We start from the raw sequence: 14,646 nt of genomic DNA on the forward strand, positions 1-14,646 counted from the left end.
TGGATGACTTCACTCCCGAAAGCACCTAGAACAGTACCTGTCACACATTAAGCGCTCTGCAAGTGTTCACCGGTGCTCAAATAACAAACCTCGCAGCCATTCAAGACTGTATACTGTGGGAGCTCCCCCCTCCGAAGGCTGGGTGTGATTGTACCTGGACTCTGTTTTCCTAATGAGTTTACAAACTAGTCTGTCTTTGTTTTGCTGATCTGTTGGCTTACTTATGTGGGTATTCCCTCTTGGGTCTGGAGAGCTCCACCTTGGCCGGGGGCGGCGGGGGGGGGGGGGGGTTGGGGGGGGATGTTAGTTGTGGTTTAGGGACTGTGGGTATAGCTAAATGAGATGTAGCCGTCACACACATTTTCAGCCTGGCTTGCACGGCCCAAGCTGGCTCCTGGGTTTCCAGATTCTTGTACCAATAATGCCTCTCTGCACAGCTGCTGGGTGAGAAGTGTCACGGGGACCCTAGGGGATGAGCAGAAACATGGGCTGGGAGTGACCCAGAGTCCTTGAGTCTCACATTCTTCATCTGTGAAGGCAGCAGTTTGGATTTGGTAACTTCTCAAGTCTCAGAATGTTCCAGAAATGCCATGGTTCCCAGAAAACATCAAGGCCCACACAAGTGTGTGTGTGTGTGTGTGTGTGTGTGCGCGCGTGCGTGCGTGTGTGCGCGCACACCACAGCACCACTCCACTCCATGCCTTTTCTGCCCTTTGGGCTCTGGGTGGGGCTTGCTGATATCTCAGAGCTCCCATGTGTCGTTCACGTTGCCGGAATGGGCTTTGTGTATGCTCTGAAACTCTGCAGACTGCCTTTCATGTTACCTGCATTCTTTTTCCTCTGATTAGGAGAGCTCAACTTTAATAGGAACCGCAGTTCAAGGACCACTTCTGAGAATAGGAAAGCAAGAGGGCCTGTTTATCCAGCGAATTGCCGTGCCGAGGGTGGCCTGGAAGGCTGCATTCTTAATGTGGGCCCGGCCCCTGATAGATCTTGTTTAATGTCCCCAGATTTATGGGTGAGCATGAGTTAGAGTAGAGACCCTGGGGTGCCTCCGTTAACTCTACGTGCGTGCTGAACGCAGCCTGGAAATGTACTGTAAGCATCTGGGATAAGGGATCACCGCCACCGGCTTTCTGTTCTCCAGGCCTATGGGCATTGCCGACGCGAGGAGAGTGTCGTGTACCCCGGAGTTCACAGAAGCAGGTAGATCACAGACCTCGTGTCAGCATGGGCAGCTGAGGATTGACAGTATTCTGGTGGCTTTCTGTTAGGGTTCCTTGTCCTCTGGGTAATGCAAATCTGGTGCCAGTGCAGTACAAGGGTATCATTTTTTTTTTTTTTTTTATTTCTCCTGTTTAACTACCGTATCAGTGACCATAATGTGTTCGAAACAGTGCATTCTCAGATTTGGGGAGCAGAACACAGTTTAAAGGGAAGGTTAGGGCATTTTTCTCTTTGTGTCTCTCCCTGAAAACACAGGTCTCTTTCAGGAGGTGACAGCTTGTGTATTGCAGGAGTTGGGGGTTGGGCTGGCAGCCCCTTCCTTCACCAGCCTGGCCCATTCTGATTGCTCGGGATAGCAGCCGCTGGGGCCCAGCACCTGGGGCAAGGGGGGTGTCTGCATTTATTGAGTTTTCGGGCACATGGCTGGACTCAGGTTGACTTGGCATTGGTGTTGTGAACAAAGCCAGGATTCTTGACAAATTGCACAGCCGGGACCCCCGCCAAGGTGGTCCTGAGCTTCCCTGAGCATCGCTGGTGCAAGATCCTAGAGGATTTATTGGGGCAGCCATGTCCAATATCATCAGTAAGCATGGATCAGTCTGCTAGGGCCACCATAACCAAGTACCACCAACCGGGTGGCTTAATCAACAGAAGCGCATTGGCACGAGGCTCTGGAGACCAGAAGTCTGAGAGCAGGAAGTCACCAGGGTTGGTTTCGTCTGTGGGCTGGGAAGGAAGGATCTCTTCCAGGCCTTTCATCTTGGCTTGTAGATGGTCATCTCCTCAGTGTGTCCACACATGTGGTCCCTCTGTCTAAATTTCCCCTTCTTAGAAGGACTCCAGTCCTACTAGACTAGGGCCCACCCTAATGACCTTGGTTTAACTTGATTACCTCTGTAAAGACTGTATCCCCAAATAAGGCCACATTCCGAGGTACTGGGGCTTCTGACTTGAATGTCATTTTTGTTGTTGGAGAGGGGGCATAATTCAGTCCGTAGAACAAGACACTTACACCTGATGTGACTGTGGGCAGTCAGCTGAAAATATGTGTTAAGCTTTGGGGTCTTCCGATACGGACAAGACCATAAATAACGCAGTTTGGGCGGCAAGGATGGGCGTTCAGGAAGCTGCCTTCCCTCCCCTAGAATGACATCTTGTGCCATTTGCACATTTTGTCGGTCCGGGGACATAAACTTGGTGTCCAGATATCCCACCTTCTCTGAGCCTCCCTTCCTCTGTTCTTTGCCTGGGGCTCCAAAGTGTACAGCGCCCTCATAAGTCAGCTCAAAACGGATTTTTCAATGGCGATCACCTTGTCAAGAGTTCTTCAATAGGATTTCATGTAAAATTAGGATCTTTGGGCTTCAGCACATGGTGAGCGGTAATTATCTAAACAGGTGATTGTATTCACGTGAACCATCCCATGGTGACCCTGTTTGTGAAGAACCCAGTTCATTAGGACAAGGATTCACACCTCCGGAACATTCTCACGGTGAATGTTGCCGCCGCCGCCTCCTATTCAAACAAGCTCTCTACACCAAGGGATATTTTAGCCATAGTTCAGAACATTCTGGGCTACAATAAATGTAGAAATTGTATTGTTTACCCACCAAAGACTTGGAGAACAGATCTGGAGCCCCCCCGTAACACCAGGGAAATTCTCCAGGAATACCCTACTACAAAAAAACAAAAGGAGCTCTTTAGAGGCTCCCTTCTTGAATTTGATCAGTGAAGATGAATCTGTGTGACATATAAGTGTCACCCGCTTCTCCCCCAACCGGACTGCCAGCCGGCCACCCTCCTTTGGTTGCAGTCGTGGATACAAAGCCTGCCCCGCCCCCCCCGGGTTTCCGGTACACCTCGCCCCCAATCTTCCATATTAAAACAGTGTCGAGCAAAATGAATAGCGGCCAATGGATTTATTTCATTTTGTTAAATAGCGACATCTAAGATTAAGATTTCTCCTTTTTGTGACTCAGGTTGAAAAGAGAAGGTCTGGGAAGAACAGATTTTCAGTCAAAAGACTTTCGGAGTTAGGGACGTCCGATTTCCTTAACCCTGCTGCCTGAGACGGGGCACCAAGGGAGCCTGCAGATGCCCCTACGGCTCCAGCAAGTGGCTTTTCCCGTAGAGAAATGTGGCCATGGGCTTTGGGTGTTTGTAAAGATCCAGATGTGGAAGAGCCATCGTCAGAAAGGAAATTCCTTACTCTGTTCCTGAGGTCTGAGTTGACTTTCCTGATACCTGCCTTTGTGTAAGCCACACCTCATTTGAAATGAAGGATGGGCCACCCTCAGGCACTTGGAACACTCCTGTCCCAGGACGTGCCTGCTGATCTAGTCTTGAAGTGTGGGTCCCTCCGAGGGGGGGCAGCCATAAGCTGAGTTGTGTGACGGGGCCTTCCCCGGGCGCTTTCTCCCCGGGCTTGGCCGGGCCGGGCTGCAGGGTTGCTCGGGGGTGTACCTGGTTTGGTCCTCGACTGGCTACTGTATCCCTTCAAGCACCAAACTTGGGAGGCTGGCTCACCCTGCTCCTTCAGGCAGGTGGGCAGGTTCAGAGTGAACTCTTTGAGCTATTTCTTAGATACCATCTTTCCAGACACCAGCTTTTTGAAAGCGAACAAAGGGACCCAGCCAGCCATCGTTCAGATTGATAACTTTATTTCCAACAGACCGACTTGAATCCCCTCTCCTGCCAGCCTCGGAGCTGGTGGGCCATGCGTGGCAGCCTCTGTTTCTCCTGGACCATCAGGTGACCCACACGCCGTGCTGGGTTGTCTACCCCAAAGTGGGCAGTAGAGGATCCTGCTCCAAATCAGTGTGCTTTGGAACATGATGGGGAGGGGCTTGTGTCAGATGCAGAGAGCAAAGAGCAGGAGAGACTTGTAGGACGCTTCCTGGAGAAGGCTGAGTCGGGGGCCAGGTGGGACACCCTGGCGCCTGACTGGGGGGGTTCTTCAAAGACCTGGCCTGCCAAGTCATGCTGCCCAGCGGCATCCTGTTGCTATGGCAACGCTGGCTTTGAAATGGGGCTAGGAGAGGATGCTGGTCTTAGGGAGCTGTGGAGATTGGATGAGGCATGTGCGTCACCCCTACTTCAGCGTCCATGAACGAAACCAGCTCCCCCCACCAACCTGAACCATCTGGGTGCCCGCAGGTGTGGAGAGGGAGCTGACTTACTGCATCCGTGTGTGGGCTTCTTAGAACGTGGTGGTCGGAGAAGACTGGGCGGGGGGTCAGCTCTCCCTCTGCTGTGCTCATTTAAGGGGCCCAGGGAGAAGGCCTTGCCTCTAGGCCACTGCCTGCTGGTCAGAATTCATTCCTGAACGTGGTTGGAAAAATTCATTTGACCTCCCTCTCTCAGTTAGTGTCTCCTGAAAAAGTTGTGTATCCTGAAGTCATCCGTGTCTCAAAGCACACTGAGGCTGGGGGTCAAGGAGAATTGCACAATTACCAATTAACCAGGTGTACGTGGTCCTGAGCTTCATGGTGGAAACCTTGACTCGCCTTTGCTCAGTTTCCACCTCTTCTTCCCTCTCCTTAGAAACTACATCCCTGCCAAGTTGTTTTCATTTTTCATCACTATGGCTCATTCCCCATTGATTCCTCTTGTCTTTAAACAAGAAGCGTGGGCATAATGGAAAATCATCCTTCAGGGTGGCTCTGCCCTTCCTGGATCCGTGACCCACCTCATCGGCTCACTCAGCTCTGAAGGTGGGGGGCCTGCCTGGGTTCTGTTTTTCCCAGGTGCTCATGGTCCTAAATCTAAAAACATCCCTGGTTTTAAGGTTGGTTGGAGGTATCTATTCTTTTTGCACCTGGAGATTGAGGGAAGGTGCCGTGTGCCATCCTGAAATCAGCTCAGACCTTTCCTTCTGGAGGTATCTGGTTTCATTTTCTCCAGGTTCTTGGTAGAGTCCAAGTTGGGGTTGAAATGAGCAGGATGAGTCCCAGCATAGCAGCTCGGGACTCTGGGGCCTGGGAAGGCCACGCCGGGCGAGCAATGCCCTCTGCCGGCCAGAGGGCCCCATCGCTGGGCGCCAGGCCTCCTCCTGGGAGGGGTTAGACCAGGAGACGGTTCGCCTCACACTGGTGGTTTTCCCATTAGCTTTGCAAATGAGCCAAGACTGCAAAGAGCGTCCCCTCACATGCGGATTCTGGACTGCGCGGTGTGAAGAGACAAGCAGGCTGGAATCTTCAGAGGGGCAGCAAAACAGTTGTGTCCCCTGAGGAAGGCGCATGTTCCAGGAGGGCAGCCGAGGAGGCAGAGGTCTTCAAAATCTAACATTAAGATTTTTTTAAAAATTCAAGACCTTGCCATTTGTTTGCCAACTTAGTTCCATAAAATTGTCCTTATTAGGCATTTAAATACAGATGCAATTCATATGTTAGAATAAGCAAATAATCCAGACTGCCTTGGAAGTGTTAAATCTTTACTCTCCACCCTATTCCTCCCCCATCCCACCCTCCATTCAATAGGTTATTTTAAAGTTTGTTTATTGGGACACCTGGGCGCCTTAGTCAGTTGAGCCTCTGCCCAGCTCAGGTCATGATCCCAGGGTCCTGCTCAGCTGGGAGCCTGCGTCTCCCTCCCCCCACTCATGCTTGCTGTCTCTCAAATAAATAACTTTATATATATATATATATATGTATATATGTGTGTGTGTGTGTGTGTGTGTGTGTGTGTGTGTGTGTGTATTTAAGTAATCTCTACACCCAGCGTGGGGCTCGAACTCCCAACCCCATGATCAAGAGTCACATGCTCCTCCAACTGAGCCAGCCTGGCACCCCTCCGTAGGCTATTTTAAAATTAAGCATGATGTTAGCTTACACTCTGAGATCGCTGTCACCTGGTGCCTCCTGCCTTGGTTGACCTCCAGGTCCAGGCCCTTAGTGGCCGTTAATTACCGTTGCTTTTGTTCTGCACTGAACCACCGCAAATGCCACGGGTGGACTGTCTCATCACCGGCTGCAAACATCACCTTCAGGTGACCTTTGGGGCACTGGAGTGGCCACCCCAAAATCCTCACCATGCCCACGGCCCCTCTGCAGGCCTTTCATGAGAAAGTTCTGGTTGCTTCCTCTAATACGGTGTTCACTTTTATTCGCTCAGATGCCAATAATCTACAGTAATTTCTTACATTCAGTATGTAACAAAAGAGGAGTTATCAGGTCATAATGGAACTTGAGGCTGCTCCTCCCTTCACCCTGTCTAGGCGAACGTCTCAGCTCCAGATGGGAATTGTCATACCTGGTTTTAAGGTTGATTGGAGGTAGGGAGGGGAGAGGTCAGAAAACTGGGGAAGGAACAATTCCGTCTGTGTTCCCATGGTTCCTTGGTCTCAGCACCATGGGAATAAAAGGTGGTGGTTTACGTTTCTTAATTTAAATGAAAATTTGTTTATTTGCCTTTATCTTTTTTGTTCGGTTTGCTTTTGTTTCTAAAGACCATTTTATTATAAAAATGAATATATTAATGTTTGCAGCATACTTGTAAGTGAAGTGCTTTAAAAATGTGTGAAAATTCTGAACACGGGAGAGTCTCATTTCCTTCAGCGTGGGAAAACCAACACTTAATTTTCATTATGACACAAAACAACCAATTAGGAAAATCATGAATTGGTGCTGTTCCAGTCCTCTGTTCTTGGGGATAGTTGTTAGCAAGTGAAAATATTGAGAATTCTTGTGTTTTGCGTTTAACGCCGGGAAGGGTATTTTCATGTGCTAACCATCGTAAACCAAGCAGAAGGACTCACTCGAAACTGTTGGCCGAGGAGCTGGTCTCAGCGCAAGCGTGGCTTTGACGTTTGCTCCTTCTTGGGGGCAGCCTCTGGCCTCACAGGACTCACGCCCTGGCCCTGGGCTTCCTCGTGCTAGAAGACTTGCCTTCTGGGTTGGTGACCTTACAGGCCCTTCACTCTTCATCTTTCTCCTTCCCTCAGAGCCCCAGAGGATATTTTGCTGGGGGGCCAGACGGAAAGCCTAAAATTCCAGGCCCACAATTCCTTAGCCTCACATCCAAACTGTAGAAAGTTCTGGAACCTTTAATTCTTTGGTAACCCATTTGGCAGCAGATTTTTTACCTGGCCTGAATTGTTGAGGGTAATTCTATCCTGTATGTTCATCCGGTTGGGTGAGCATATTCTTGTGTCCTGGTGCAGAAATCTTAATGATTGATCTGGGGGGTCTACCATAATACGGTGTAAGCAGTCTGTTGCCTTTTTTTTTTTTAAAGATTTTATTTATTAGAGAGAGAGAGCGAGGCAGAGGGAGAAGCAGGCTCCCAAGGAGCAGGGAGCCCGATGTGGGACTCGACCCCAGGACCCTGGGATCATGACCTGAGCCGAAGGCAGACACTTAACCATCTGAGCCACCCAGGCGCCCAGCACTTTTGCTTCTTAAAGATCCAAATGCTTCTGACTCCTGAAGCTTACCTGGCCCCTGGGTGCTGGAAAAATGTGGTGGGCCTGTGCTAATGGCACTTGATGCTGGCTGTGCACTTCTGGTGATCAGAGGGTGGGGCCCATGGAATTGATGGAGGGCATGTGACCAGGGTGTGACCCTGTCACCCTCGGTTGGGCTGCCAGGAGTTCCCTGGGGGAAAGGTGAGCAGCCTTACCAAATGGTCTACAGGTCTGGCTCCAGGAACCAGAGTGAGGCTTTAGTCCTGCTGCTTACCTCTGTCTTGGGCCTGGGGTGGGGGCTGTGGGGCTGGGAGTCACCTCTACACCTTATGATATGCCACTTGATGTCTGAACCATTGGTTTCCCCTTTCAAAAAAAAAGAAAAAGAAAAAACCCTAAATATGCCCAAAGCTACTGAGGAAATAATCCAAGATCAGTAGTAGGTCTGAGACATTTACAAAATTGACTTCAGTGAGCTTATTTCCCACGATTGATCTTCCCCCCAAAGCTTCCTTTTTTTCCCTAAAATGCAGTTTTAATAATTTTGTTGTTCATTGTGCTATTATGTCAACCACTTCCCAAAGGCTAAGCCAATGTTTTTCCCGTTGATCCCTGACCCCTATAGAATATTTCTTCAGATAGACTTTACCGAACAAAACCCAGATCCCCTGTACAGAGGATTCTACCCAGCCGTCTCCCCAAGAAGGGAAATCTGTTGTTCCAGTTTGGCCTCTGAAAATGCTGGAACAGGTTCTTTTGGCAGTAGCGTGAGGACCACTTGACTCCACTGGGTCTCGATGAAGAGTCAAGAGTGTTCTGGGCAGTTGGCTTCGGTGGGTCAGCATTGTCAAGGCACTAGTTAAATATGCTGACCTTGCGCCTGCCAGCAGGTACCTGGCCTGCTGCCCTGCTGGGTCACTCCCAGGTTGGTGAGCAAGCCTGTGGACATCTCTAGAGCCTTGTAGGATGGGGCAAAGGAGACCTGAGGAGTGGTGCCATCATCCCCTCGGGGTGGGAGCCGTTGTACCCACGCTTTTGGGGGGCCGTGGGGGCCTTTTCTCCTTGCATTGGATCATCTCAACCTCTCAAACCGAAACTCTAGTCCCCTTGCGGGCAAGAACAGTGCAATATATTGAGGACCCATCATACAACTTGGTCTCTCTTTATTAACATAATGTTTAAGTAGATTTCCTTAAAAAGAATTGAAGGCGATCGCCATGGTTTTAGAAAAATTTTCATTTGGAAAGACATCAATTACTGGCTGTAACTTTTTATCGTCTGCCTAATATTTATGGAGACTAGGAATTAGAGTAAAGAAACTGAGGGCATTTTTTAAAACTTGTGATTTTACGAATGTAAATGAGTAAGGACTCGGGGTTTCTGCGCATTGTGGAGTTTGGTCTAGGCAGGTGGGCTGTTAATGGTCCTATTCAGTAAAAATCAATCCACCCAGATTTTAGACCTCGTTGGATGAGGGGAACAACCCATTTCTCTTGTACTCGCTTTTGGGTGTTTTGTGTTTGATAAACAAGCAAGTGGTCGTAAAATGAAGTGCACTTCCTGTTTGCCGCCCCTTTTAAATCTCCAGTTTCTCTTGGAAAACCACGGGGAGCACATCTCCCACCATCTCCCACCCTTGCGGCTGCTTTCTGGTGGAGGCCAGAATCTAAGTGTCTTTCTCATGCAGGCATCTTTCTCCTTCTACAGTGAGCCAGATTCCCTGACCCCAGACCTTTCAGCCCTGGATCACCCCTCATCTCGAGCTAATAGAAGGTCAGGTAGGCCCTTCTGTGGTTTGCCCTGCAATTTTAGGATCTCCCTTTTGGGGGAGAAGACGACAGTGGTTTTCCTGTAAGGTTTGGCATTGGTGATCCTGCCTGTGAGAAGACCTGACTTGCCTTCTGACCCTTCTTGAGTTCCACTGAGGCCACCCCCCCAGCCTCAGCCGGAGGGAGCGGTGTCCACGGCTGGCTACCGTGGGCAGGGAACGTAAAAGCATCCCTTTTTAACATGCACAGAGCCTGCTTCCCCTCGGTCATTACACAAGTAGGTTCTAGAATTCTCCCCCCTGCGACAACACCACGACTGTGGTTCGAAGTTGTTTGGTTTGCACCGAAGAGGGACAGTGGGACCCATCCCCCCTCCTTTTTCTGTTCTATGTGTACCTCGATTTGTTGTTAAACACGGACTTGAGTGATGATAGTGGTGATCAATTCGGGGGCAGAAAAGGGCCTGATTTATGAGTGGAGACTGGTATAAGGTAAAGGTGGATGGTGGCTTTTGCAGCGGGCGCTGCCCGGGGAGCCCGGGGCCAGCGTGGAGGGTGCGGTGTGCTGGCCATCCCCGTGTGGACACCAGCTAGAGACTGAAGCTCGTGGCGGCTCTGCTCTGAGGAGGGCCTGTCCCTGTCATCAGGAAGAGGGGTATGCTAATTAAGTCCTCATAAATAGCTTGCTCCCCGGGAGAGCCAAGGAGGAAAATGTCACATTTCATACATTCTTGCTTCAAAAGAGATACTGAGGGGAAAGGAACAGGGCTCTGTGAATCAGCGGTCACTGCCACAAGGTCCTGACCGGGCTCTGCCCGGTGGCCTTGTGAGTCTAAATTCACTGTCAGCTTGGGTGGGTGCCACAGCCGGAGGGGGCTCCGCAGAGGAGCTAGCATAGAGACCCCCCACCTCCCCCCCACACACACACACCCAGCCCCAAAAATACCCAGACGTGGGAGTCCATTGCCCTTTTTCTTCATTTTTTTTTTTTAAATAATAGGACGCAGACTATTTGTGTAAGCCGATGCCTGATCTTTCCTTTGATTGCATAATCGAGATTCTACTTATCAATTTTTCAGGACTCCATCTAATTATACAAATTAAAATTCAAAGGAAAGCAAAAAGAATGATTAGGCCTCACTTGGGGAATGGGAGGAGGAGGGTGTGAAAGCTGGCTTGCCTAGGATGATAATGCTGTCATTTTTCATCTCTAAGGCACTTCACAATTATTAACTAATTAATTCTCTCACCCCTCGGCTAACATGAGGTTCTGACTTCACGCGGGCATGGAGGAGAGGGGCCACACTGCAGCTCGATGAGCAGAACTCGGGACCCAAGCAGGTGGAAATTGCCAGGCCGAGCTCTGGGGCCCGGGGCCGCCCCATGGGTGTCTCGTGAGCACCGGCACTCGTGTGCAGGGTTGAGGCCTTGCTGTCCCTCTGTCTGGGACTCTTGTCTCCAGTTTGCTTGAGTTAGGAACCCCTTTCGCTCCTTTGCGATGTTGCCTTTCCTAAAGCCCAGGAAAAGCAAAAGCAGAATTTTTTATAACGTGTCCATCACGTCTGCACCGGGGACCTCCCAAGTGTTGGTTGACCCACTTGCTTTCGGACAACCTTCATCCCCTGCCTAGTCTGGTGTGGCCAGTGCAGGTTTGGGGAACTCCCCAGGTTTGGATAGGGCTTAGTATCCCTGGGATGTTGCATTATTTATGTGATTGGAAATTGTGCTTTTCCCCTAGCTCTTTAAAAAAAAAAAAATCGTGTAATTATTGCCATAAATCTTTGGGGTGCGCCTCATTGCTGGGAAATTAGCCATTAACTACCAGGAAGTCTGCCTTCTCCCAGTCAGACCTGTATTCTGACCTTTGATAAAGTAACTCCCAGCGTTTTTGCATAATTGATGACCATACATAATAATCCTCATTATTAACCCTGGAGCCTCACTTTTGTCTTCTAACCCCCCTCATTTGCTGGGTGACTAAGGACAACTTTTTCCATGCGTGTGCGTGTTGTTAAAATAAGACCACAGCACTGAGTCAAAAAGGCTCGGACATTGTGGGGGGCAGATAGTGACTTGTGGCCTCAACTGGTACGTTGGATGAGCAGGAAGTGATGGTCAGAGCCTTCCAGAACACAGCCCCCTCCAGCCTCCCTCCACAAACGAGCTGGGCAGCAGCTCCCCATTCCTCGGGTGGCATGTGGCTCTCCCTCTGGAGACTCCCGCAGCCCTCAACCCAGATGGGAGCCACCCCTCCTCTGCCTCGTTTCTGCCCAAAACGCCGCGGACGGGCATGGGCCCGGTCGCCGCTGCCCTGTGTCAAAGGCCAGCAGCCTGGACTCAGCCGTCACGATGTCACCTGTGGCTCCCTCCAGGTGCCGAGGAGGCCCAGGAAGGTGGCCCTGACACACTTCGCTTAAGTGGCTAGGTGGCGTGTGGCTTCCTGTCCCATCCTCTTACAGTGGGGACAGGGCCAGGTGTCGTGCTGAGCAGCGGCTCTGGGGGGGAGGTCGCGTAAACTGCCTGGTGGAAGGAGAGAGAACTTGTCCTGCAGCCCCAGCTGGGTGTCTGTATCTCAGTGCCCGTGGGCCTGGGACCTGCTCCCCTGATGCTCTGCCCCCCCCCCCTTGAGGCTCCGCCCCTCTGTGTTCAGCACAGGGCGGGCCCAGCTGGCCTCATAGTGTGGTCTCTGGCGTCGGAGTACGAATTATTAACAGTTCAGGTTGTCGGCAGTTGGCGTGGACAGCCCTGAAGTTAAAAGCAGGAGCTCTAGATGCTGCCATTTACTGCTTGCAGACGCAAGTAACAATTGTCTTGTGCGTCTGCTCCCTTCCTGTCTGAGACGGAGGGTGGGAGACCGGGACAGCGGACTGGAACAACCTCCATCTCCTGTGTTGGAGGGAGGAGAGCGAGCGCTGGTGGCAGGTCCCCTTGTAGGAAGGGGCAGTAAAATCCTGAATGACCTGTTGTCCTTGCCCCCAGGCTGTCCAGAGAGTAAGGATTCTTTTCTCCTTGTTTCAGGGTTCATAGTGGCGTAATGCCCGCAGACTCCTGCGCGTTCCCCTAAGTTCTTAGAGGACCGCTTTGCCTTTTGAATCAGAGAGTTGCAAAGTTCGATAAAGAATGGCCCTTGTGGATAAGCACAAAGTCAAGCGACAGCGATTGGACAGAATTTGTGAAGGTAAGAGCCAGCGTGATTGGCGGTTTGTAACCAAAGGTGCGTAGTCCCGCCCTGGAACCCTCGCCCCGCTCATCGCTGACCCGTGGGCACCTGGTTCCCGGTTCAGACTGAAACCCACTGCAGCCAGAAACCACTCCCGGCCCTAGCACCCCCCACCCGGGTCCTGGGCCTCATGGTCACCAGACCTGACCTGCGTGCAGGGGTGCCTGGCTCCCGGGGGAGGGAGTGGCCCTCCGTCTGTTTCTTGCGCACACCCTAAGGTCACCCTGCAGATGGGAGGACACCATGTAACAGGGCCATCTTTTTTCACTTTCTGAGGTTTCCGGACTTTTTATCTGTTTCCGATTAAGATATTTACAGTGATGAATTCCAAGATACTCCTGAAGAGCCCAGCGTTGCCCCTCATTATGTGTTCACATCCCTGGTATCTTTGAAAATGTCTGGAAGTGTTTTATTCATGAAAGGAAAAATAAACATAATTAAAATCTAATGGAAACCTGGGGACGAACCTCTGAGATGTTGATTAAACACCATCCCCTCCTAATTATGGAGTGGGAAGAAATCCAGAGCGCACGGCCTCGGGCGTGGGGTTGAGCGCTCCTGGCAGCCACGGCCACACTGCCCACTGGGTTGGCCCAGCCTTGTGACCGGTGACTTGGCTGCAGGGTCTTTGATGGGGGCGGCAGAGGGGAGCCCCCTGCTAACCGCCCCCCCCCGGCAGGGTGGGCTCCGCAGCTCCCCCACCCTGCATGCGCTCGCACTCTGCTTCGCCCACCAGCTGCGCACATGGAACAGTTGGTCCAGCCGCACAGGGTGGAGGCATCAAGGACGTGTTGTACCGGGTGACTGTGTGCCCGGCAAGAGCTCTGTGACACCAGAGCATAGCACTCTTCACTGGCCCTCCCACAGCCCTGGGTTCTGCTGCCGTGTCGGGGGTTTGGGATTTAAAGATTTTGCTAAACATGAGAGAAGTTTGAAACCTACAGAAGGATCGATGGACTAGAATGGACACTGAGACTCCCTTCAACTGCATGTACCAGTTGAGAACATTTGCTGTCACTCGCTTTCTATGGATGTACAGAGAGTGATACGTGTGTGTGTGTACGAATGGATGGGTGGACTTTCCAGAACCATCGAAACGAAAGTTGAAGATGCGGCAGTTCACTCCTAAGGACCTGTGGCATGTGTCCCCTTTTAGGACCTCTCCTGATGTAAACACAGTGCCATAATCCACCCCCCGCCCAGGGGACTGAACCTCACTGCAGCATTCCCTAATACAGACCGCCTGTTTTCATTTTCCCCGCGCATCTGTTTCCAGCTGCTTGGTTTGTGCAGAAACTTATCAAGGGACCCATTTAGTTGTCATGTCTTCTTGGTGACCTTCGTCTAAACATTTTTTCTTGGCCTTTTTGACTTGCAGAAACACTGATACTCCTTGAAGAGCCCAGGCCAACTGTTTGGCTGGTCGTGTCCCACCATCTGGGTTCACCCGATCATGTGGGGATTTATTAAATTTACTTTTGACCTCCAGTGGAAAGGTGCTTCGTTTTAGGTTACTGTTCAGAAAACGTAGTGAATCAACTCTGCAAGGCTTGTGGGCAGAATGCCTTTGCTGATTTCACCCCCACCCCACCCCAGGATCCCAGGATTTATTTAGATGTACCCCATCAGGGACGAGAATGGGATTGGAGAGCCTGTGGCCTTTCCCCTCTATATTGTTAGGGCTAGACCCCCCCCCCCTCCCGAGCATGGTCCATCAACCTCCCACCCGCTTTTTGTAACTGAAATTTCAGTATCCACTTCATCCGTGAACGACATTCCTGAGCTGGTTGCAGCTACAATTTTTAAAATTTCTCAATAGGTGCCATCAAAACAGACATGCAAAATTCACTTACTCGGGTGTTACTTGTAATCCACGACCCCAGACACTGGTTTGCTGTCCCGTTCCGGATAACAGCTGTTGTAAGGTGCTTCATTTCTGACCCTTGTGCTGAGGCACCGACTTAGCAGGTTTTTCAGGCCGGGACAGGTGGTGCTCATTTCCCAGCTGCGACCAGTGAGGCACAGAGC

The 14,646-nt window shown here is 51.0% G+C and overlaps 1 protein-coding gene across 3 annotated transcripts in view; it reads left to right on the forward strand.

Annotated features, from left to right (window-relative positions):
• CTBP2 (C-terminal binding protein 2) overlaps positions 1-14,646 on the forward strand; it is a 156,553-nt gene that overhangs the window by 95,640 nt on the left and 46,267 nt on the right. For all 3 annotated transcript variants that reach the window (XM_028119972.2, XM_088019973.1, XM_088019972.1), the window contains one exon: positions 12,417-12,576. In XM_028119972.2, the coding sequence (XP_027975773.1) occupies positions 12,519-12,576 (58 nt within the window). In that variant the 5' untranslated portion in view covers positions 12,417-12,518. The remainder of the gene's footprint in view (positions 1-12,416; positions 12,577-14,646) is intronic.

This window comes from Eumetopias jubatus, unplaced genomic scaffold, assembly GCF_037043125.1.
Source record: "Eumetopias jubatus isolate StellerSeaLion01/CBP00866 unplaced genomic scaffold, mEumJub1_p1.0 scaffold_17, whole genome shotgun sequence".
Lineage (NCBI taxonomy): Eukaryota > Metazoa > Chordata > Mammalia > Carnivora > Otariidae > Eumetopias > Eumetopias jubatus.